The following is a 24,911-nucleotide window of genomic DNA, read 5'->3' on the forward strand; positions in this document are numbered from 1 at the left end:
ATCCTCCCACTGTGGCTCCTATGAGATGCAGAGAACCACTTCCAGAAGAAAAAGAAGGGATTTAGGAGCCTGCAAGCCGCTGACGTCAATAAACCCCTTCCAAGAATCACAGTTTCTCAATCACACCACGTCCTGATGTGAGCATCCACAAAACCTTCATTGCTGACACTGGTTTTGTGCCCAGTGCTTAGAGCAGTGCCTAGAGCCCGGACACCATGGCACCCACCTGCCCCCCTTTGCCATCCCCTCTCCCACATGACCCTAGAAACTTCCCTGAGAAGTTGGAAAAATGGTTGGTTTGGCTCCAATTTGGCTGATGACCAAACACTAATGAATGGAGATTTCCTGAGGAGCGCCAGCCCCCTGTTCCCAGCTGTGCTGGGGAGGGGTTTTCCCGGCCACTGGGCCAGGATTGGGGCTGAAATGGGCTCTGCAACCTCTGCATGGTGTGGTGACCCCAACAAGGGCACTTTGGAGCCCTTTTCCATAGGGAAGAGCTCACGGTGTTTCAGTGGTTGACGTACCTGAGACGCTTCCAAACGCTGCTGCTGCTGTGGGACGTTGCGTTGAGCAGGATGGCTGCATTGCCCAGCTCAGTGACATCCCATCCTAAAGGTTTCCAGCTGAGGTCAGACATGGGACAGTGCTGGCAGAGGAAGGGGCCGTGATCCAGGAAAGCAAATGGGATGGATGAGAGCCCAAAGATGCGAGTTGGTGCCTCTGTGCTGCCAGGGTGCCGTGGTGCAGATGGACCCACACATCCATTGCAGTCTGGAGGTGCTGGAGCGGGTGATGATGACAAGGGGACCCATTTGGACCCCATATATGGGGTACCCTGGGCTGTGTGTGCTGTGGACCGGAGGGACATGGAAGGATGTGCACGAAGCGTTGCCACGGAGACGGATGCTGGACCGCGAGCGGCCGCGGGGCTGCGGGGTGACGTGGGCTCCTGGGTGAGATGCCATGTCCCCAGTGGCTGCTCCAGCTGGGAGGACACTTCCCATCCACTTGCATTTCCATCAAAAGCTGCAACTGGCAGCATCCCCCTGCCTGCAGCATGTGTGTGTGGACACGTGTGTGCTGGTGGAGGCACCGAGGGGCTGCGGCTCCTGGCACCGGGCACTGGGAACTGACAGAGGAAATGGGACCAGAACGGTTCAGATATCCCCAAATCTCAGACATCCTGTCTCTCAAACATCCCCGCAGCATATTGCCCAAGGGCAGGATGTTGCTGGGGAAGGAGCACTGTTTGCTTTCATCCTCTTTAACAAACTCTTTGGCTGCCCGGCTCACCAAACCTCCCAGCCCACAGCCCTGGGGAAAAGGGGCAGTGATGGGAAATGAACTCCTGGCCCAGAGACCCACAGATTGGGAAGAAATAAAGAATCTGAGAGCAAAAATCTTAGGAGATCTGGAAGGAATCAGCTGAGATAGCAGTGTGGTGGGAGGTGTGTGAAGGGGGAGGAATTTAGGGATATCCCCAGTGCTGGATGGGGACACTTGGGGATTTCGATGGATGTAAGCCCACCCTATGGTGTCCATCTGGGGGTGATTAATCCCATCTTTAGGTGCTGGAACAGCTGCCCAGAGAAGCTGTGGATGCCCCATCCCTGGAGGTATTCAAGGCCAGATTGGATGGGACTCTGGGCAGCCTGGTCTGGTATGACATGTGGAGGTTGGTGGTTCTGTCTCTAGCAGGGGGTTGGAGATTCATGATCCTTAAGGTCCCTTCCAACCCTGGCCATTCTTCCTTCTCTTTCATTCAAATCCACATTTTGGCTTTCCCATCACATTTCTCAAAGCATTCAAAATTCCCATCTGATCCATCTCTCCCCTTGAGCAATCACAGAGCTCCTGGAAAGGAGGGAATGGGTTTGCTGTGGGGTTGACCCCTAAAAAAGGCCTTTATTTTGGATGTGCACCCTTGTGTGTTGATTTCCCTCACTGCTGTGGTTTTGTGGGCATGATGGTTGGTGAGAACCCCACCAGGAGAATTCCTCCTCCCACTTTGAACCGTGGTTTTAAATGATGCTGCCTTATTTACTGATGAATTCAATCAATTATCAGAGCGCATCATTCGCTAAGCTGCTTTCCCAGATGCTGCGACGTCGCTGTGAGGGAGAGGGAAAACATCACTGCTCCAAATTCTTCATCTCAACAGCTGTTTTATCATCCTGCAAAATTAGGAATGTGGCAATGAGCCTTTTTGCAGTTTGTTTTGGACTTGCATGTGCTAAAATGATGGCAAACCACTGAAATAAGTACTGTGGCCGATGCAAGCTAAGAGCAGCAGTAACTGCAATCCTGGTCCAGAGGGATTTGAGCACACTTGGCATTATGGGATGGCTCAGATTGCACAGTCCCAATGAGTCACCTGGGTTTGGGGACAGATTAGCAGGACCAGAGCACTGCTGGCCATCAGCAAAATATTTCCATTGGGGTTTTTTTTTTGGCCATTTCCAGGCTAAAATAGCCATTCAAAACCCAGAGCATCCCCTCTCCCCTGGTTTGGGGTGTGGTGCTTGGCAGCAAGCTTGCTGTGTCATCATAACAGCCACCCCATAGCACCAAAAGAGCACAGTCAGCATTTGTTGAGGCTGAACACAGCAGAAATGCCCCACGTCAGCAAGATCTCAGCCCTGCCCTCTGACACCTCCTGTATCGTGTTGGCCATAGGACACATGTTTATGGCTGGTGGCACGAGAGGAGAAACGCCAGTGAGACTGCATGTTTCCCTGCCTGTGCAGCACCAACCAGCTTGGTGGGGCTGGGTGAAGATGGGAAGGGAGTGGAGATGTGGGTTCCACTATGGGAGCTCCTCCAGCTATACCCCATGGGCTGGGACCATCACCAGCATCCTGAGGTTGTGACATTGCCCCAGAAGGCAGTATGCGGAGGGCGTGAAAGCCCATGGATGATGACAGCATCTTGGGAGAGCTGCCCATCAACACTAGGCTCCAACAGGCAGCCCAGTGGAAGCACTATGGGGCAAGAACGGAGGGCCATAATCATCCACTGCTTGTCCCTTGTGCTGTGCTCCTCATCCGTTGTCTTCCATCCCTCATCCGTTGTCCTCCATCCCTCATCCCTTGTCCTGTGTTCCTCAACCGTTGTCCTCCATCCCTCATCCCTTGTCCTGTGTTCCTCAACCATTGTCCTCCATCCCTCATCCCTTGTCATCTATCCCTCATCTCTTACCCCCCATCCTTCACCCTCCACCCCTCATCCCTCACCCTCCATCCCCATCCGCCGAGCACCAAAGCATGAGGTGATGGAGGAGATCTCTGTGTTCCCTCCACACCTATGCATCAACCCTATAAAATGTGGCAAAGTCCACATTTTTTTCCCCTCCCCACCCCCTGTTCCTTAATAACACAAACCAATCCTGGCCACAAGGCAAGTGAGCGTGACTGCTGCGGGAGCATTAATCACCTGCTGCGAGTCCAGTGAGGGTTATCGCCGCTGTTTATCCAGGCAGCTATTAAAATCCCTATAAATGAGCCTTCGGCCCCTTCTGAAAGAGATGGAGTGCAAGAGCCTGCTGCACAGATCTTATCACAGCACTGTGTTCCCAGTGAGGAGAAGGCAGTTTAATTGCTGCCGGGAATAAAACGAGTGTCTGTGCCCTTCTATCTGAGCCCTGGGGTGGGGGAAGCTGAATCCCAATGGAAACCGATGGGACCCCAAGAAACTGGGGGCTTGTAGGGGCGGTGATGGATGCATTCAGGACAGGGATTCTGCGTGCTGGGTGCAGTTCTGAAGACCCAGCTCCCAAACCCATTGGATTTGTAAAGTGATCAGCCCTGAGCTGCACCCATCCACCCCTTGAAATAGCATTATTTTTCCCATTGCATTTAGTGACAAAGCCAATCTTGGCAGCTGTGCTCTCGCAGCCGCTCCTGGGGGACTCATCCTTCTCATCAGCATTTCTTAAGCGATAAAAAGTTGATTTAGGGGAGGGAAAAAAAGAAAAGGAAACAACACGCCAGCGATGCGTTAGATCAGCAAAATGGTAATTGGATCATCTCAGGTGGAGGGAGGAGACGGGGCAGCAGCTGGGGAGGTGTGGGTGGGCAGGATGTGGGGTATTGAGCTGAGGGGCTTCTGGGGGTCCTTTGGAGCCCCAGGGGAGCCCAGAGCTGCTGCAGGCCAGAGGGGACCACTGGGGACAGAGTCATCCTGGCAGTGTGCTGATGGTTTCGTTGCAGGCAGATTTAATAAAGCTGTTATGTCCCTGGCAACGTTGCTAATTAAAGAGCCTGTTACAAAAAAATGCTGGTGGGCACCAGCATGCAGGGCTGGTGGCAGGGCCTGAGCTGTCCCCACTTTGCCACTGCTGTGTCCCCTGTGCCTGATGGGTGCAAGGGACCAATGGCCTCGGGTTTGTTCTCGTTGTGTGGATGGGATGAGCAACCGTGGGCATCCAACCCTGTAGGGCTGTAGGCTGCTGTGTGGCTCTAAACACATATAAAGATGCTTTGTTGCATTGCCTGGAGGTGCCCAAGGCTGTGGATAGGGCCTTGATTTGGTGAGGGACACCCAGCTTGAAGGTCCCCTCCAAGCCAACCACGCTATGATGACTCCATATTAAAACATTGCTGCTCTTAGCAGGAAGGTGGAGCTTCCCATCTTGCCATCTCTCCTGAAGGAAGCCCCAACTCTCACCCCCTTCAAGGCTTTTCCAAAGGTCTCAGCCCACCCACAGAAGGGGAAACCCTCTGTCAGCTCTGTCCCAGGGCCCGGCTGACCCCTGCCACGAGCTGCAGCCCAGCTGCTAAAGGTTTGCACTTTATGATGGGTTTTATGGCTGAGATTAGCTCTGGTAAACCATTTACCAAACGATTTACCAAAGGTCTGGAAAGGATCCTGCCAGCTGGATGCCAGCCAGCGTTATCTCCATCTGCCACTGGGAGCTGCAGCCCTGCCAGGATGACCCCTGGGTGGGCAACATGTGGGGAAGGGGCCCTGGGAAAGGTGGAAGGCACTCAGAGAGCAAAGCTATTGTCAGAGCCAATGTGGGATCATGGAGGGGGGGTCCATCGTTGGCATTTTTCTGAGTGTTGGAGGACTGAGTGGAAGAGCTCGAGAGGTTGCAATGAATGAGGCTCAACACCTGCAGTGCTCCCAGGGTTCCAATATAGGGCTGGATCTGTTTGGGTGGGAGGAGAGGCCCCTGGGGCTGCCTGGTCTCTGCTCACTGGTCACCAGTGGCACAGTGGATGGGTGCACCACACAGTTGTGCCAGGGGAGGCTCAGATGGGGCCATAAGAGAAATGTCTTTATTGTCACTGACGCAGGATTCCAGGGTGCCCACACCTCTGTGTTCGGGGCTCACTTGGAAAATGCCCTCAGTATCCCACTTTAACTGCTGGTAGCCAGGCAGGCAGACTTGCTGACCTTCCTCGGTCCCTTCCAGCAGAACTATTGACGTATTTTCAATTGCTTTGCAGAGATAATGCTGCTGCACGGTGCGGTGCCCCTGTGTCCAGGGTTGCGGTCATGCTCACAGGGGTGAGGTCTTGAGGCTGCTGCACGTGAGGCTCTGCCCTGGAGCAAAGAGCAGGCTTTCCTGTTAGGGTGATGGGTATCCATTGGAAATGGGGATGTTGAACCTCCAGGGTGTGCTTCTCATGGCACAGCAGCAGCTGGAAAGTGCTCCAGGTCTCACAGATCCCGTTGGGTCTCACCAGGTCCTTCAGATTCCACCAGGTCTCACCAAATCCTTCAGGTCCTTGGGTGCTCCAGGTTGCATCAGGTCTCACCAGTTCTCACAAGACCCCACCAGGTCTCACCAGGTCCTTGGATGCTCCAGGTCCCATCAGATCGCACCAAGCCCCGTCAGGTCCATGGGTGCTCCAGATCTCACCTGGTCTCACCACATCCTCCAGGAACTTCAGGTCCTTGGGTGCTCCAGATCCCATCAGGTCTCACCAGATCCCACCAGGTTTCACCAAATCCTTCAGGTCTTTGGGAACTCCAGGTGTCAGGTCCTGTCAGGTTACACCAAATCCTGTTAGCAACTTGGGTGTTCCAGTTCCCACCATCCCACCAAGTCCCACCAGATCCCACCAGCTCCCATCAGGTTCTTGGGTGCTCCAGATCCCACCAGGTCTCACCAAATCCTTTGGGTTTTTGGGTGCTCCAGATCCCGGGGCTCATAAGGTCCTACCAAGTCCCATCAGCTCCTTGGATGCTTCAGATCCCATCAGATCTCACCAGATCCCCCAGGTCTTTGCGTGCTCCAGGTCCCACGGTGCTCCATGTCACCGGGTTTCCCAGCTCCCATAGCTCTCGACAGTAGGGTGCTGTGAGTCCCCTGGGGTGCCCAGCTCCGCACTGCGAGCTCCTGGTGACACCTAGTGGCACTGTGTGACGGACACATGGACACGCACACAAACGGGGGGACACAGGGACATGCCCCCCCTGCTATCAGCCTTCACACCCGCCCTACCATCAGCCCTGCGGCTGGCAAAACATCCCCTGGTGCTGCAGATAGGGGTGCAGGTGATTAGCAGGGGATAATTGCGTTAAACCCACGCATGTCCCTGCGCTCAAATGAAAAAAAAAACAAGTCGTGAAGCTGCAGTGTCTTCTGTATGGGGCTGTGTGTGGGGCTGGGGGGTGGGCCCTGGATGGGGGTGCACCGGGGGGTGGCTGTGTCTCCTGGGTGTGATGGTGGTGGTGTGGGGAGGGGGGGGTGAGAGGGGGCAGGACCTGGCAGTGCAGGGGGGAGGGGTCACACAATGGTGATGTGCAGCTCTGAGGACTGACCCCACACTGTGGCTGGGGGGACTTCACCCCATTTTGCAGCCTCCCGGCCTGCTGTCATGGCATCCTCGGTCTGCAGTGATGCTGGGGGGGGGGTGTTCAACCACCCCCCCACCCCCGCCTTGCCATCGTGCTGTTGCCTTGCCAACGCAGTGGCCTCGTCCCTCCTGGCTCAGACGTTGTCACTGCAGGGCCTGGTGCTGGCAGCACACGCAGGTAAGAGTGGGGGGGGTGGGGGTGCATCGTGCAGCATGGGTGTCCACCAGGACCCTCCCCCCTCCCAGAACATCGCTGCATGAACCTGTAGCCCCGGTCCAGAGCAGGGATCCCCCAAGCGACCCCCAGATCATCCCTAGGGATTTGGGGGGGGACTCTGGGCAGAGGCCACAGTGAGAGGCTGCACACATCACCCCCCCCCAACACACCACGTGGAGGGGGATAAGCAAAGACCCTTCTTTGCTCTGCGTGACACTGGGTTTGCCTGGATTGCAGACTGCTGGGGGGCAGGCAGGTCCCCACCATGAGAAAAAGCAGTAGGGAGGGGACAGAATTTTGGGGAGGATAATATTTGGAGGGGGAGCTGATCTGCTGTGTTGCTGACCCACTGCTCTGCTGGGGGGGATGCTTTTCACCCCAGTGCTTGGTGGTGGCTGTAAACTTGTTCTTTCCGGGGCTAAGGGGCCACCTGCAGATCCCATGGTGTTTGGGGACCAGGTTGTCCCCTCACATCCAGGTGTTTGCAGCTGGCACTCAAGTTCTGGGTGATGACATCTTAGTGCTTTTAGCCAACCTCGAGGCCAAATGGGGCAGGGCAGCATGGGGTAGGTGCCAATTCAGGGCAGGTCCATGGTTGTGGGGGCATTATATGGTGGGGAGGGGACCTTGCTGCCTCTCCTACCCCCACCCTGCCCCTGTCCCCATTGTGTCTCCCAGAGCCTCCATGGCCCCAGGCGCTGGGGCTGGATGCGGACAGGCGACATTTGCAGTGAAACCTAATGGAATAAACCAATTCCCTTAACCCACTTATCCGGCTGATCCAATAAAGGTGGCTGGGAATAAAGTGTGTGCGTGGTCTTAATGCATGCCCACCCCCTGCCCTCCCACTCCCACCCTTCATCCCCTGGCAGTACTGTTGGTCTGTCTGTCACAGCCTGGTCCAAGACGCTGCACAGCATAGACAGGGACAGAGGTGGCTCTGGGGCTGTGACTTGGTGGCCCTCATTGACGGGACCTGGAGCAGTGGCTGTGCCTGGTGGAGGTGGCTCTGATCCCTGCAGATAACCCGGCACAAAGTGGCTGCAGGTGAGTTGCAGGGGCTGTGAGACTGGCTATCGTGGTGTCCTACCCCCGCTTCCCTGTCCCCAAGGGTGACTGCTTTGGCCACTCGGTGCAGTGGGGACCTCGAGCAGCGTCACTCATCCCTGTTGCTGCTTTCATCTAATCGGGATTTTGGGGGTGCAGTGGGGTGGGGATGTGGTGGGGAGGGATGTGAAAGGCAGGGTGGGCATGGAGGGATGGAGATGGGGAGGTTGGAGGGGGAAGGATGGGATGGAAATGGAGGGATGAGGATGGGGATTGGGAGGGAGTGAGAAGGGTGGGGATGGGGATGGGGTGGGAGAGCGGATGATGCTGAAGGGCTGGGGCAGGAGAAATGGGGAAGAACAGATGTGGTGTGAGGGCTGGAGACAGAAGCAGCCATGCAGGGACAGGAGGGCTGGGATTGGGTCCAGGTGGAGGAAATGGGGGAATCATAGAATCATAGAATGGCCTGGGCTAAAAGGACCACAATGATCATCTGGTTCCAACCCCCTGCTGTGTGCAGGTCGCCAACCAGCAGCCCAGGCTGCCCAGCGCCACATCCAGCCTGGCCTTGAATGCCTGCAGGGATGGGGCATCCACAGCCTCCTTGGGCAACCTGTTCCGGTGCCTCCCCACCCTCTGGGTGAAAAACTTCCTCCTAATATCTGCAGAACAGAAGTGTGGGCAGGGAACAGGAGAGCAGAGACAGAAGGACAAGGATAGGAACTTAGGGACAGGATCCCGAGGTCAGAAGCACAGCAGGATCAGGAGCTCAGGGTCAGAAGCATGGGGGCAGGAGCAGAGAGAGGACAGGAGCTCAGAATCAGGATCACAGCAGGATCAGGAGCTCGGGGACAGGAGCAGAGCGAGGACAGGAGCCAGCAGGGCTGGGCGTGCTGTGGTTGCTGGGTGCAACCCTGTGCAGGTGACGCAGCAGGAAGCATCCAAGTCCCGTGGCAGGTGAGGGCGGTCCGGGCTCCACCGCCCCATGGTGGCCCCATCGGGGCCTGGCTGCCCTCGCTGTGTCCCCGCAGGTCGCCATGGATGGCACCCCATCACCTTCCAGCCCTGCCGGGCTCTCGGCTTACGTGGCTGTGTCACAGCTGCTGGGCCTGACGCTGCTGGCGGCCACGGGAGCCTGGCTGGGCCGTTACCGGGGTGGCGTGGCCTGGCAGAATCCGCTGCAGTTCAACGCCCACCCGCTGTGCATGGTGTTGGGCATGGTGTTCCTGCAGGGGGACGGTGAGTGAAAGGCCCCAGTGCCACCGGGATGGGTAATTGAGTGGGTGGGAAGAGCTAGGGAAATGTGGGAGGGGGGACGGGACACAGGGAGTTGGGGGTTCTCAGGGATGTGGGAGGGACACAACAGGGAGATGTGGGGGTCCATGGTGAGGTTGGGGTTCCCAGGGATGTAGGGGGGGACACAGGGAGATGTGGGGGTCCATGGTGAGGTTGGGGTTCCCAGGGATGTAGGGGGGGGGACAGAGGGAGATGTGGGGGTCCATGGTGAGGTTGGGGTTCCCAGGGATGTAGGGAGGGGACACAGGGAGATGTGGGTGTGCCAGGTAGTAGGGAGGGTCCCAGGGGTATGTGGGGATCCCAGGGAGATGTGAAGGGTCCAGGGAGGTATGGGGTGGGCTCAAAGATGTGTGTGGGGGGTGGGGGGGGGAGGGTCTCAAGGAGGTGTGGGGATCCTAGGGAGGTGGGGGTGTCCCAGAGACATGTGAGGGTTCCAAGGAGGTGGGGGTCCCAGGGAGGTATGGGGATCTCAGAGAGATGTGGGGGTTGCAGGGAGATACAGGGTGGGACCAGGGGACATGTGGGGGTCCCAGGGAAGTGTTGGGGGTCCCTGGGACATGTGGGAGTCCCAGGGAGGTGGGGGATCCCAGGGACATGAGGGGGTCTCAGGGAAGCATGGGAATCTCAGAGAGATGTGGGGATCCCAGGATGTATGGGGTGGGTCCAAGGATGCGGGGGTCCTAGAGAGGTGGGGGTCCATGGGGAGGTTGGGGTTGCCAGGAATATGGGGGGACCCAGGGATATGTGCTGATTCTGGGGAGGTGGGGAGGTCATGGACACTGCCCCACTGCTCACTGCCTTCTCTCCATCAGCTCTCCTGGTGTACCGGGTGTTCAGGAACGAGGCCAGGCGCTCCACCAAAGCGCTGCACGCACTGCTGCACGGCCTGGCACTGCTCATCGCGCTCGTTGGTGGGTGCTGTGGGTGGGGGGCAGTGAATGGGGACCCCACCCCAGTGCTGATGAGCTCCTTTCTGCAGGCCTCGTGGCCGTCTTTGAGTCGCACCGTGCCAAAGGCATCTCCAACATGTACAGCCTGCACAGCTGGTGCGGGATGGCTGCCTTTGTGCTCTACCTCCTGCAGGTGAGTGCTTGCAGCCCATGGGGAGCTATGGGTTGCCTGTAGGGCTGGGCATCCTCTGATGCCCCAATAACCTGCAGTGGCTCCTGGGCTGTGGCTTCTTCCTGGTGCCTGGCATGTCCTTCTCGCTGCGTGGCCGTTACAAACCCCATCACGTCTTCTTCGGCATCGCCCTCTTTGCCTTCTCCATCGCCACCTGCCTGTTGGGCATCACTGAGATGTTGCTCTTCAACATCAGGTGCGTGACCGACCTGGGCGGGTTGTAGCCCCCAGACTGCCATTAAGGGCTGTTCCAGACCCAGCCTGTGGGGCAGAGCCCAGCCCCTGCCCAGGCTGCGGTTCTGTGGCTGTGAATCACCCCGAGAGTTTGAGTTGTGCTGGTGCTGAGTCACATCCCACATGCTGTTTAATAGGGGCCTGCAGCAGCTTTTTCCTTTGGTCCTAATGGGGCATATAATCAGCACTACAGTTGCTCTGCAGCCAGATGCATGCATAACCACCCTGGGAAGCTCAGGTCCCCCAAAAAACCTCTGCCCACTTGCTGGGAGGATGCAGAATGTCCCACATCCCTGAGAGCCCCACATGCACCCAGCTGCATGGTGTGGGGCCAGGCTGCCTGTATGGTCTCTTCGCAAAGCAGTCTCACTTCTTGCTGATTTGGGGACAAAGGACCTTTCCCAATGCCTGTACCTGCCTGTGGAGGTACTGCAGCTTCCTCCAGGAAGAGGAAAGTGAGGATGAGAGGGGTTCCAGCCCTGGTAGGGATGGTCACCCACACCTGCAAAGCTCAAGCATCCCCGTCTGCACTCACAGGGACTCCTACAGCCACTTTGTGCCAGAGGGAGTCCTGGCCAACGTGCTGGGGCTGCTGCTGGTGGCCTTCGGGTTGGTGGTGGGCTACGTGCTGACACGGGATGACTGGAAGCGGGCACCGCTGGCCGAGGAAATGGCCCTCTCCATGGACTTCAAGACACTCACGGAGGGTGAGAGCCCTGGAGGCAGCCAGTGAGGCCCCCAGCTGCCCGGTCCTGGTGGATGTTGGATGTCTCTGCGTGCCCCAGCTCCATGCCCAGTATTGGTGAGCAGAGCCTTCGCTCGGGGCTCCCTCTGCATCTTCTGTTCTATGTGTGGATGGAGGTGCCACCACAGATAGCGTCCCCAGGCTCAGCATCTCCCTACTGCCAACCTCCAAAGCCCATTCCCATCTCTTTGTGCCAAGCAGTAGATTGGATGAATCCCTTCACCAACATTTCTGTGTGTTCTCAGCCCTCCAGGGCTGCAGCCACCAAAGTTCCCTTGCAGCTCCAAGCAATGCCACGTCTGTGCAATTTAACATCAGTGTGTGTTTAAAATGTTTTCCCCTCTTGTGCAATGTGTCATCTGCAAAGTGAACGCTCCTGCCTTAATAAAGATTTGCAGCTAACCCTGCCTCTCACCAGCACTCATCATTTCGGGTACCCCAAAGCACCTCCCATTGCCCCGGGTTGGGCAGAACCAGGCTGCATCCACCCTCACCCGCTGCCATCTGGGATCTTTCACGTGAGGTTGGGAACCACCATCAGTCCAAAGGCTGTTTCCAAGTGTTAACCATTTATAAATAAGTACATTTTTTTTTTCATACATACAGTTTTCATTGTACAGATTACAATCTGTATACATTGGGGTGAGGGGGGGGAAATGCATTCTTTTGAACTTTTCACATCTATCTCACAGCTCACATGTACAGACAAGAAAACTCTGCTCAAGCAAATACAGCAAAGGAAAAAATATGTTTTCTTCTTTCCTTATACACGAGAGGCGAAGGCCTCCGCTGTCCGCAGGGGTTGTCCTCCCCACTGCACAATGTCACAACTGTGTGGTGTTCAATATATCATCAGTAGAGAGAACAGAACATGCATTGAATAATATACTGTACAGAGAAAGTCCTTTACATCGGAATTATAGAAAAGCTAAAGGAAAATTAAGTGTCTTAAAGATCTTCCCAGCAAGTGTCTCGAAGGATGGCAACCAGGGGGATTGTACAAATCACAAAATGTGCATTACTGTACAGGTCTGTACCAACTCGGATCCTCTCGGAAGTGAAGACAGAAACGGACAAAACGCTGAATGCAACACTATGGGAAAGGGAAGGCCGGGCAGGAGCGACGCCTGCGGCGCTGGAAGTCCACACCAGTCCGTAGGTCAGCAAGGAGCGAAGGCGAAGCGACCGCCTCTCCTGGGCCGAGGCGCCCACCCGGCCCAACCCCGCGGGGTCCCGGCGCCCACCTGCCTCCCGCGGGGCTCCCCCACCAGGGACCAAGTCCTTCTTGCAAAGCTGGCGTGGCACTGAGACGCGGCGGTGGCCGGGAGGGGAGGAGGCGGCGGATCCCATTGGTGTCCATTCACTGCAGAGCTGATGACTGCGTGAGCTCCGGTTTTCTTTCGGGTGGATCTGGAGCAGTTTCCAGTGAGATCCAGCTGCCGTCAGTTGGACACGAACGCACCTTGCTAAAGAATTGAGCCCTTAGTGGTTTTAGATTAGAAAAAGAGTTTGATTGAATGAAAATCCAGCAATTATCCAAACAAATCTGAAAAAAAGCAGATTGACTTTCACCGTTGTGCTTGTGTCCAAATGCACCCCAGCGGCGTCGGGGAGCGCAACCATCCGGGAGCGAAGGCGTTCTCTGCAGAGGTCCCCGCGCCGCACCGTGCCCTCAGCCCTTCTCACAACACCTGGAGTCGTCGGCGACCCCGAAGACAAATCCGAGCCCAAACCCACCAAGGAGTGACCCAGGACCTCCTCTGCAACCAACAGGCACGGCGGCTTGCTTGTTTCTCTAGGTAAGGCGGAGCTGGCACTTGGGTTCAGCTAGACTTCTTCTGGGTAACCCTGAATTCACAACTGCCTTTGTACGAGGGGACTGCATCGCCGCCCGTTCCGTACCACCCCGCTTCAGGACCTAACCCACATATGGCTTAGGCATGATGCACGCACACAGTTTACGCTAGCTAAGCAGGTTTCTTTACAGCCACGTGAAATTAAGAACAAAACAAAACGAAACAACACAACAAAGTTCAGCCCTGGATGAAGCAGCGCAGGGTGGGCAGCCCAGGCTGCAGCTCTGGGCTGGACCAAGGACCTCAGCTTTGGAACATCTTCCCTTTGCCAAGCACTTCTATCAGTCCCTCAGGGCTGTTGTCAGAGCCCTCCAATGTCCTGCCCAGCATGTAGGGGCAGCAGCATGACTGCACGATGCAGGCACCCCGCCTGGCACCGCAGCATCCTTCATCCTGGGGCACAAACCAGAACCATGTGAATCTACACTGGAGCACAAACCAGAACCATGTGAATCTACACCAGGGCACAAACCAGATCCGTGTGATTCCAAACCAGGGCACAAACCACAGCTGCGACCCCACACTGTGCCACAGCAGCCCCACACTGAAGTTGTGGCTCTGCAATACAGAGTGCAAGGGACATCTGCTGGTGCTGCAGCTCAATACAGGTGTGTGCTCCCACACTGCTGACCAAACGCACCCCAAGAGCCAAATCCAGAGGGTTTCATAGTTGCCAATGATCTCGGTGCACCCTAAAGGACCCTGCAAGATGCAAGAAACCCGAATGGGAGTTACTGAAAGAAGCTGAAGGCACAGCACAGCGTGGGGCACTACGGTCTGCAGCAAAGACACGGCAGTGAGGGGACGTGGGGTGAGACTGGAGCAATGAGGGCACTTCCCAATGGGACCACAAACACACACCGACCTCTGCTCCTGCGTGAGTGAACCCAAGCGTGATGCTGGGGGGAGAGAGCAGCTCCTCACCCCTATGAGAACTGCTGGGGAAGCGCCTTAAAGCCACTGCAAAGGACGTCGTGTTTGAAAGTGACTCCGCCTGTCGATGCTTATGTACAAGAGTTGGTCCTTGTGCTAGAAACAATTTGTTGGTTTGTGGCTTTTTTTTTTTTCCTTTTCTCTTTTTTTGAAAAATACACCAAGAGACGAGAGCTGCTTTGCTATTTCCTAACGAGGACACTACTCACGTTTAAATATCCAGTATTTATCAGAGGAACAAATTCTAACAGTAAAGTGCACCCATGTACAGAGAGAACAGATGGAAAACCGCTAGTGCAAGAATCCTGTGAAAATGCAACACTCACCATCGTGACAAACCCACGCGCTGCACCACGCCAGCGTTGTCTCTGTGTGGTTACAGTGAGAGCTGTGTTTTGGTTCTATCCTTAAAACACCTTCACAAACCCGAGGTGGCACTGGGGGACATGGGGCAGTGAGCAGCACAGTGCATGCAGCTCTCCAAGCGTGCGCTTTGCTGTGCAGCAGAGCGGGGCTGAGCTTCGTTCCTTTTCCCATTCCAAGAAGCAACTGAAGGCAGAAAGCTGCTCGTGTTCAGAAAGCTGAGGGGAAGGGGTTTTCTACTTGCAAAGCAGAACCGTTTCCAAAAGAGGGACACACAGCAGCACGCTGCTTCCAAGGAGAGAAGCAGCGCTGCCGGCGCTCCCCCAGCCCTGTGAGAAAGCAAAGGTCGGGGCTGAGCTGTGCTTGAGAAGCAACGAGCCAACTTCAATGCAAACAGTGCCCCAGACAAATACACAACACAAGAGGAAAAGCCTGGGATGCTCTTGGTGTGTCTGTGAGACACGAGGTCCTGCTGTGCCCAGCGTGGGCTGAGCCCGACCACCACCGGGGCTGGTTTAGCTCCAGGCTGAGTGCTGTGGTTCAGTTTGAGGCATTCTGCAATCTACGTCCAGATATAGGTAGCCCTTTGGAAACATCAACAGGTTTTGCTCACTCTTCCTGCTCAGCATCAGATCCCTTTCTTGCCCCATAACACCACGGATGGGGCCCTGGTCAGCCTGAGCTTGGGAGGGCACTCAGCCCACGGCAGGGCTTGGAGCTGGGCAGGCTGTAAGGTCCCTTCTAACCCAACCATGTCATGGTTGTATGATTTTGCTATTAGGAGCTGCTATGGGTGAGGCTCAGCAGTGGGCAACAGGCACTATTTTTGCTTTAAAACAAGCTCCAGGTTTATCGCTCCAACCAATCGCCCTCAGTAATGGAAAGGCAAATTACAAAGCAAGCAGCACTAAGTGAAGCATTGGTAAAGAAGTCCCTCCACTCATCCCAAGAAATGCCAGGGAACAACTGCAAAATTCAGTACAAAGGTTTCTGGAAGTGTCCCCCGCTGTTCACACTGCCTTGATGTGACTTGTGTTTGATTTACAAAAAATAAGAGAAAAACAACCAAACCACAAAAAAATGTCCTGAAACAGAGCACATAAATAAATTATAAATATCTCTCTTCTAACTAAAGGTCCTTAAAGAGCAAAGCACCATCTCTCCCATCTATAGGTAAGAGAACAGAGCAATTGCTTTCCATGATTTTGGGATGGACCCTGCAACCTTTGTCACTGGACTCATCCCATCCCAGAGCCACAGTGCCATGTTATGCATCCCAGCCAAGAAATAAACTGTGGATTTCCTTTTTGGAAAGGATTTCCTAGTCGAAAAGACAGAACACCATAAAAAGCCCCAAAACAAATGAAAACCCCAACGTTCAGCTGTCCTGGTGATAAATGTGGTGCCACATTTGGGATGCAGCCATCTGCTAATGGGGCAACTGAGCTGCGGTCCCACTCCTAACCCAGTTCCCTCGGCCCGTGAAGGTGCAATCTCTGAGCACCTGCAACAATGCCCACGAATAAACCGACACCAGGACACCCAGATGGCAAAGTAGCAAAGCACCTGGTGACCCCCAACCCTTCCGGCAGCGTAAGCAATTAAAGAAACACAATTCCAATCGCAATGCTGCACACTGGTCAAGCAGGATGGGTGCTGTGCATAGCTACGAACGATGCTCTGCTCTGTCTGAGCAAAGGGAGAGCTGGGCAGGGAACAGCCCTGCTGTGTGGCAGCCTGCAGACGCAGCCCCAGAAGAGGTTGTTGGGACACCCGCTCTGCTCCCACTGGGAACTGTCAGCAGTAGGAGCTCATTGAGAAATAAGGAACTGATTGAAATCGGACACGATTGTCTCCTGAAAAAGATCTGGTTACCTCCCACTGCGTAAGGGATGTTCCTGGCCTACCCCACACTGCGTACTGGGATATCCTGGTTGGCAGCTGCCAAGTGAGGGAGCTCAGCTGGAATTGGGCAATGTACTGCTTGGCTGATGGTGGCTTCACAGTCAGCTGGGGGACGGAAGGGCCGGAGCGCGTGCATGGTGTCTGACCACCGCACCGAGTACCGGAGAAACGTGGTCATGTCGCTACCAAAGAGAAATAAAAATAATAATAATAATAATAATAATAATAATTAATAATAATATGCATGGAAATCAAGCTTGGAAGTGTGTGCTGCAAACATAAGGGTCTTACTCCAACAAGCGTCTCTTACACATTAGACTCCACAAATGGTCTCTTTGGTTTGATTGGGGATGTCTGCCCTTGCCGGGAGTCCCGGGAGAGCTGCCTGTACAGGTTGTCCTGGTAGGCCTGTGCCACCGGCAGCGTCCTCGCCACCTTCACATCGGGGTACGAGGAGGCCTGGGTGACTCTCTCCAGTAGGTCTCCCCGGGACCCATTGGCCAGCATCCCATGGGGGCTGTAATAGTCTTCCTCTAGCAAATGGCCATTCTGTGCATTGTTGGTTTTGTTATAAAAGGCAATGTTGCTGATTGAAGAAGGTGGGCTAAATGATTCCGGCTGGGGGAGATTGCCAGGAGACGTAGGGCTAATAACAGTGTCCACTGATGACACGGCCCAGGTCCGGTTCTGCTGATGGAGGTGGGGGTACTGCTGAGTCCGAGCGGTTTTATCAATGATTCCCATGAACGGCGTGGTCCGGGAACGGGCCGGCTCGCTGGGGTACCCACCCTGAGTGGGGGACACTGGGGACAGCTCGTCGCACGCCCGGTCGTAGGCCGGCTTGAGAGGGATCTCCATTTGCTGGATCGAGGCGGAGGGGCGGAAGTTGGGCGTCAGGTTGGAGGTGGATGAGATGCTATTGCTGGAGGGAGAGAAGCGCAGGCCGACGCTCTGCGAATGGAGCAGCGGCCTCGGGGTCGGCGGGTGAGGCTTGATTTCGCTGGGATTAACGCTGATGGGCCTCCGGATGAGGTGAGACACGTCCGGCGAGCCGAGCTGGCCAGAGGGCAGGGATGAACGCTCCAGGTCCAGCTTTGAGTGGCACATGGGGTAGTAGGAAGCAGACTGGCTGCGCCCGATCTGGGGGGTCTGGCTGTACCTCATGCCTCCCCTGTACGCCGAGGACGGCCTCTGCGGAAGATCTTCCTTGGCCAACCCTCCGTGCTGGCAGATGGCCCCCGCGCTGAGGCTGGCCTGCACGTGCTGCACGGGCCGACTGTCCCCTACGATCCCCCCGATGGAGCCCTGGTACACCAGCCTGCTCTGGTTGACTCCCATCTCCCCCGCCGCCGCCTGGTACTTGCTGGCCATCGAGTGGGCAACCTGGCTGTAGGCACCGGTGGGGATGACGGTGCTGGAGTGCACGGCTGAGCTGGGCTGGTTGCTCCGCACAATCTGCGCCTTTGCTGGCTGCAGCCTCAGGCCCTGCTGAGGCACGGCCACGGGCAGCTGGGGCATCTGGAAGGAGCGCTGTGACATTTTGGACAGGGGGGATTTGGGCCTGCCGGGAAGCGGGCTGACAGCACTGGGTTCTTGCTGATAGCGAACCGGGGAGCCCGACTGCGACCTGTACACGCTCATGCTGTCTGCTGGGGGGCTGGCGCGGTACTGAGGGCCTCTGCGAAGAGGAGAAGGCGGTGGGCTCTGATATTCCTTCCCCTGGCTCCCGACGGGGGGTGGGCTGAAGCGATACGAGGAGCCCTGATGGGCAGGAGAGGTGTGCGGAGGACTGGGCCGGTAATGGGAATTCTGGTGTGTCGGAGACAGAGTGGGAGACGTGGACTGGTAGCCCTGCCTGGTAGGAGAGCCCACCGAGCTGTTGGACCTGAAATCAAAGACCTGATGGGAGCCGAGAGGTGAGCCAGAAATATAGGCTGAGTCCCGGTGAGCCGGGGAGGGGGGTGGGCTCTGGATGATGGGAAGCCCTTGGTTTGGCCTGGACTCTGTCTGCAGGCCAATGGAAACGTTCTCAACGTCCTGCTCGAGGTACTCCTCCTCAAAAATGTCTTGCACGGAATACAGCTCTTCATGCTGGGCTTCGGGCTCAGGCTCTGCTGGCAGCGGGGGTGGCTGCTGCTGCTGCTGCTGCTGCTGCTGCACCTGCCGGCATTCCTCCTCCACCCGCAGCAGCAGCCGCTGGATCTCACGGTTGTTGGGGCACAGCTTGATGGCCTCGTTCAGGTCCTCCAGGGCTGCTGCAAACTGCCTGCTTGACAAAGGGACAGAGAGGAGAACTGAAGTTACTCTGCATTCGAACAAAGCCGTTATTGGAGGATGCTGGGGGCTTTGTCCGGTTTAAACTGTGACTGTTGCAGCTGGCTGCTGCCCTAAAACCCTCCCAAATTGAAGGTAAATACTGCCAGCCACTCCACAAAGAGGGGAAAATATGGTCCTGAGATGGCACAACCCAGCATAGCAGAACACCTCCACAGCGTGCATTACGGGCTGACTGATTACTTCTCACAGCACCACCACGAGCTCTGCCCTGTGTTAGCAAAGGTGAAACCAAAGCAGCTGAGCTCACTGTAGCCATAAACGAGTGTGCAGCTCTGATGGAACTGCAGCTGCTGACGCCAGTGAAAACGTCGCTTCTGCCCACTGCCAAGCACACACAGCGTCAGAGCTGGCTGCACAACACAGGGGTTCCCAGGGGCAGCGCTTCAGGCTCAGCTGGCTCTCCAATTCTGCAATGGATTTGGCTAACTTCTGCAGAATGAAGAGTCCAACCAATGTTAGCAAACCTGCAGCCCCCCCCAGGAATGGCATGGCAACGGCAAGGCTGTGAGGAGTAACGGGAGGTGGAGTTCAGGGAGGTGGGCTGTCAATTACAGGGACATTGTTTGCTCTGGAGGAGAACCATCTGACCACAGCTGTGATCTGAGGGATGATAGCCCTCCCTGGGCTGGATGTGCCAACACCCCGGTTTGCTGCTCTATCACAGACAGAGAAAAACTCCCCAGCACCTCCCAACAGCAGCCTGAGCTTCCGCACAGCCTACTGGAATCCAGATGCAAAGAGGAAAAGCCTCATCCTCTGGATGTGCTGACCTCAGGGCTGCTGCACAAACAGGGAAACAAACAAGGGCAGAAATGATCATAGTTTCTGTTGGAGAGACCTGGGGAGAAAAGGATGCTTGTATGCCTGGGGACTGATATAATCTGGAACCCAGTTCTTACGCTTCCTTAAAGCATTTTGGAAACAATGGAGAGGAAAGCCATGAAAGGAAAGGCACAAGGTCAGCATGGCTCAGCTAAAAGGCTCCTCAGCAGAACAGAAGGTCAGGACTGCGCCGCCCACATGGAGTGCAGAAGCAGGCAGCCCCACAGGGGGTCCCTTCCAGGGGGTGAACATGGGAATGCCATGGGCTCCAGATGCACAGAAAGGCCATAGAGCACGGCCCAGTGCTCCGAGGGCCAGAAGCATAACAGCTGGCACAGTCACTGCATGACTGGTCACCAGCTCTGCCCTGCAAGGAGTGCTGCTGGGCATGGAGTCGGGGATTTGAGGTCAGACAAAATCACTGTGATGAACAGGAGCCTGCCCCTTCACATAACGTGAATCACTTTTTGCTTCGAGTTCAAGCTGAGGTTGAACTGAAATGTATTCTTAAAAGAACGCCAGTCTTGGTGTAAAGGCTCCCAGTGCAGAACAGTTTTCAAAGTCCAGCTAAGACGAATGGCTCAAAAACATTTACTCTCAGTTTTGTCACCTCATGGAGGAATGTTCCTTTGCCACTTCTTCATGTGGGGACGTTCACACAGAGCTGCATGCACTCAGCTTTCTCTGTCTCCTCACCTGCTGCTGCGTTTGGCCCTTGCTCTTGCATAGTAAGCTTCGTAAGATTTCGGTTTCAGCTCCAGTGCTTTAGTAGCGAATTCCTCTGCCATTCCAAAGTCCTGTCATTACAATAGGTGGGCAGGTGAGTCATTGAACAGGCAGAAAAATAAAAACATACAAACTGTGGAGAAGACGAACTTATTACAGACATATTTTGCATGTTAGCTCTGAAAAACTGACAGTACTGGAATGTTTCACATGGATTCGACATCACTTACAACCAAAGTGTTCTGCTGGCACATCCAAGGACTCAAAGCCCTTTCCATGCTGCTGGATGCTGTGAGCACCCAGCAGAGGCCGGCATGCCACCAGCTCTGTTCTCCTTGTGTCCCCAACAAGAACATGCAATCCCTGTCCAACAACCTACAGTCTTGAGGAAACATCTGGTCCCACAGAGCCTGGAATGTAATCTCATGAAGGATTCTTTTTCCACAGTTGAAAGCGATAGGAAACCTTTCCCACGCCCTCAGCTTCCCACTCTGAAACACTGACTTACTTGAAAGGGGCTGAACAAAGCTGTGCATGAAGGAAGGGACTGCTGGGACCTTGGGAGCTACAAACAGGACCTGCGTGGCCAAGATCTCCCACCTGGGCCACTGTTCTCTTGTCTCTCCCTAGATGTTATGTTGTTGGGAGTGGGAAGGAAAAGTGGGACAGCGAAGGATGGAGATGTGATGCTGAGTGGCAATGCCATGAGATCAGCTCACATCCTGCTGCCTGTCCTCAGTGCTGAGCTCAGGTGTGAAGACGATCTCCTCCAACTGAATGCTCACTGCTTGACTTGACAGCACAAGGGGGAATGGTTTTAAAGTGAGATGGGGAGGCTTAGGTTGGATATGAGGAGGAAGTTTTTCCCCCAGAGGGTGGGGAGGCACTGGAACAGGTTGCCCAAGGAGGCTGTGGATGCCCCATCCCTGCAGGCATTCAAGGCCAGGCTGGATGTGGCTCTGGGCAGCCTGGGCTGCTGGTTGGTGACCTGCACACAGCAGGGGGTTGGAACCAGATGAGCATTGAGGACTTTTTCAACCCAAGTCATTCCATGATTCCATGACTTGGGCTCCAGCCCCTAGCAGTCCTGGCAGAAAGCACCCAGGAATACCCCTTGTTTGTCCAAGAACTCAGTAAGCAAAGCCCACCCTGCCAGAAATGAAGTTTATGAGCACAGCCCAGCCCAGTGTGCAGGGACAGGTAAGGCCGTGTGTACCCTAAAAAAAACCCAGGGTGAGGTTTAATCTCTCCCAAGGTGTCCATGCTGGGATGTGTTATGGGGACACGCTGCTGGGAGAAGCTGACACTGCGATTCATCTGAGCAAAGAGGCCACAGAGCAGCATGTGCCTCACTACAGGGCGGGGGGGGGGGTGTCAGATTCTCAGGCATTGGCCAGAGGTTGGCATCTTACAGTTTGGCCTAAATACACAAACATCTTCCATCAGATTTCTACTTCTGAACCTACAGGGGAACATTTTCAAGTCTGGTCAGTGGCAAATACTTTTGTTTGTACCTTCAGCAGCAGTTACTGAAGAAATACCACCTAACAGACCAAAGCAGACACGTAGGCAAGAGGCAGTTACCCTCATGGTCCAACCTGCAGGTACAAAAACTGCACAACTGCTTACAACCAGTTTGTATCACAAACCCTGGGATGACCCAACGAGCAGCAAGCTGGAGATCTTGTCCTTTATGTGTAGGCTTAGCAAGGGGCTGCCTTGCTGAGAGAACATTCACACTTCTGCAAACTGCACTGTTCATTCCCCAGCACTCAGATTTCCTTTTCATTGCTTTTCATGTCTCCCTCCTAGCTTAAAGCAATGAGGGTGTCACAAAATCCCATCCTCCCTCCCCATGCAATCATCGCTGGCGGAGATACCACTTTTTGAGTCTACAGAGACTTGAAAAGTTGTGGAGGAGAAAGTCTGAGAGCAAGGGGGAGGTGGCAGTGTGCTGGAGAACAGACGTGCTGCTGAGGTTTGTCACCAGATAGATGCTGCTGGATTGGAGCAGGGAGTGACAGTGCTACGGCAGTGCTGGGAGGAGAGGGAGTGAGTGGGGGTGTCTGCGGATGAGTCACTGCCCTGGGGAAGCATCAGCCCCCTAAGCATATGCTCCTTCATTTTAAATTAATTAGCATTCCAAGGAGAGCATCTCCTGGCTCCTCCTCCCTCACTACTGCCCTAGAAATGTGAAAAATGCCTCCACCCCCCAAAATCCACATCACCATCAAAAGGGAGCGATAAAAAATTCAAAACGCTGTAAACACAGCCATGAATTTTTCATCACCACAGATGCATATTAAATCATTACTTTGCTCCTCTGGCAATACATAAAATACCCGTGCTCTGTGAAGGACAACCAGGGCACACAGAGGAGACCACGGAGGTTGGGGCAGGGCTGCAGGAGGGACGTGGCTCTGAGTGCTGTGTGACTTACATTCATTTTCCTTCGACATCGGGAGAGGTTGAGAAGGAGTGACACCTTCAGCTCACGGAAGGTTTTCAGGTCTTCCCCAAAGCCTTCCCTGGGGAACTTCTTCAGGGCGTACTGGTAGCGCTGGGCAGCCTCCTTCACTTTACCTTTCTGATAGAAGGAGAACATGTCAAAGCAAATCCTTTGGGTGAGTTTACTGCAAAGCACTGCCAGACCCATGGATGTTCTGGCGGTGAAGGTAACATGATCTCATTATTTAACTGTTCACTAGAAATGAAAGCCAGACCATTCGTCCAGTATCTGATCTGGAAATGCAGATGCCATGTGTAAGCTGAGTTCTCCCATCTCAGGCAGCAGGAAACTCATCAAGAATTGTTTTAATAACTTGATCCAACTCCATCTGGCTTATGGACAAACGGACTTCTGAGCTGGGCAACCAGTAAGCCAGCTCTGCAGAGGACCCTACATCCCTCCCAAAGGTAGATGCACTCCTGGCAGCCCACCAACAGCTCGGTGGTTGATGCTGTGCACTTCAGAAGCCACACAATGCATATCCAGTGCAACTTCACGGTGCTGAGGAGTAGCACTCTGGCAATGAGCCTTCCACACCACTGGTGTGTGACTGACTCAAACCCCAGCAAGCACTAGGGAGGGTAAAGAACACAAAGCGTCGGTCTTTGGGTGCAACAGTAATAGCAAAGATAAGCATTACTGCACTGATGTGGTTCTGACGTTGGACAAATGGATTGGGATTCATCTCCTGGACTGCAGATGTTTAGAAATTAGGTGTCTGCATCTAAGCCTGTCAGCTGGGTTCCTTTTATCGTTACTGGGACGCAACAGTCACCTTCAAAAGGTGACTCAGCCTTGCTATTTTGGGCACCTGCTTTTGGGATGGCATGATCTGTGCCCTGAAGGGGGGCACCCATAGCAGCTGCAATGAGAGAAAGAGGGCAGAATGGGATCTGGGATGCACACGATTCATGATGCCCCAGACAGAAGTTTTGCAGCTATGAGCAGTAAGCTTGAAAACCTCTTTGATTCAGGTTTCAGAGTCGCATCACGTATCTCTGGCAGATAACTGCAGTTGCAATGCCAGCTTTGCATATTTTCTCCTTTACCCTTGGAGCCTCGCAGTGAATCATTGTTGTACTTGCACATTTTTATGTGTGTGTGCAGATCTTCAGGTCTTAACAACACAAGGAGCGAAAGCAACTCTAACCACAATGGTAAAACACATCCCACGAGCTAAAGGACAATGAAAAAGCCACCTGCGTCTGTTTCCACCACAAAAAGTTCCTCTTTCTTCACAGCACTTCTCTGGGCTATGCTGCCTTGTTGCCTTGCTCACAGCTCACAGCTGTCAGGTAACCACAACGCTGCCAGATCTGATGGGATGACATCAGCACTGAGAACCTCTGGAAAGCACTTGGGTTCTGGTGTTTTCAAGGAGGAAATGAAGCGCTGGCTCAGGCCCAGAACGCAGACAGCCTTGGCTTTGCTTCAGCTTTGTTAGGGAGTTTGGCATTCAACCTCCCCCACCCCAACCCCACTAACCAAAGTCAGTTTCAGCACAAGGAATCCTGCAGGCTTTAAGGCAGCAGCACTGCTCACACTGCTATCAAAGGAGGAACAAATACATGCTGTAAGCTGCATTTTCCCCACCTCTTCAAGAAAACTCTTCTCACCTTGTAAAACATGTCTCCCTCTTCCATCAGCTTGCTCAACAGGATGATCATGATGTCTGGTTTGGAGGTGGCCATCGCCCATGTTGCTGGACCTGCAGTGTACAGGATGCATGATGGGTAAAAAACTCATACAATGCAAGGGTGGTAGGAAGCTGGGTGGAAAAAATATCCTGGGGTGGGAATTTCTGCTGGAGAGAACAACTTGTGGTGTGGTCAAAGAGCACCCAATGATGGAGCTGACAATTCCTCTTGTACTTAAAATTAATGGCATCCACATTGCAATGGTTTTTCCTTGGCGGTCAGTCATTAACGCTGGCACTAATCAGCACGGCCATGTGGGGAAATGGAGGGAGCCATCTCCACGAGAGGGCAGTGCT

The 24,911-nt window shown here is 54.7% G+C and overlaps 2 protein-coding genes across 14 annotated transcripts in view; one reads left to right on the top strand and one right to left on the bottom strand.

The window, feature by feature from the left end:
- The first annotated feature begins 6,932 nt into the window (after positions 1-6,932).
- On the top strand, positions 6,933-11,842 carry LOC125684665 (transmembrane ascorbate-dependent reductase CYB561). Its single transcript, XM_048927014.1, has 7 exons — positions 6,933-6,984; positions 7,919-8,070; positions 9,102-9,309; positions 10,179-10,277; positions 10,346-10,449; positions 10,527-10,684; positions 11,260-11,842. Exons 3-7 carry the CDS (start codon positions 9,108-9,110, stop codon positions 11,453-11,455), a joined length of 759 nt encoding a protein of 252 aa, XP_048782971.1. The 5' UTR covers positions 6,933-6,984; positions 7,919-8,070; positions 9,102-9,107; the 3' UTR covers positions 11,456-11,842.
- Positions 11,843-12,003: 161 nt separating this feature from the next.
- Positions 12,004-24,911, bottom strand: part of TANC2 (tetratricopeptide repeat, ankyrin repeat and coiled-coil containing 2) — a 176,784-nt gene continuing 163,876 nt past the window's right edge. For 12 of the 13 annotated variants that reach the window (XM_048926910.1, XM_048926909.1, XM_048926919.1 and 9 more), the window contains 4 exons: positions 24,535-24,626; positions 22,850-22,996; positions 20,380-20,480; positions 12,004-18,790 (listed from right to left, as the gene is read on the bottom strand). In XM_048926910.1, coding sequence (XP_048782867.1) covers positions 16,831-18,790; positions 20,380-20,480; positions 22,850-22,996; positions 24,535-24,626 — 2,300 coding nt within the window. In that variant the 3' untranslated portion in view covers positions 12,004-16,830. The remainder of the gene's footprint in view (positions 18,791-20,379; positions 20,481-22,849; positions 22,997-24,534; positions 24,627-24,911) is intronic. The other variant, XM_048926921.1, reaches the window with a different exon arrangement.

Source organism: Lagopus muta, chromosome 25 (genome assembly GCF_023343835.1).
Source record: "Lagopus muta isolate bLagMut1 chromosome 25, bLagMut1 primary, whole genome shotgun sequence".
Taxonomy (NCBI): Eukaryota; Metazoa; Chordata; class Aves; order Galliformes; family Phasianidae; genus Lagopus; species Lagopus muta.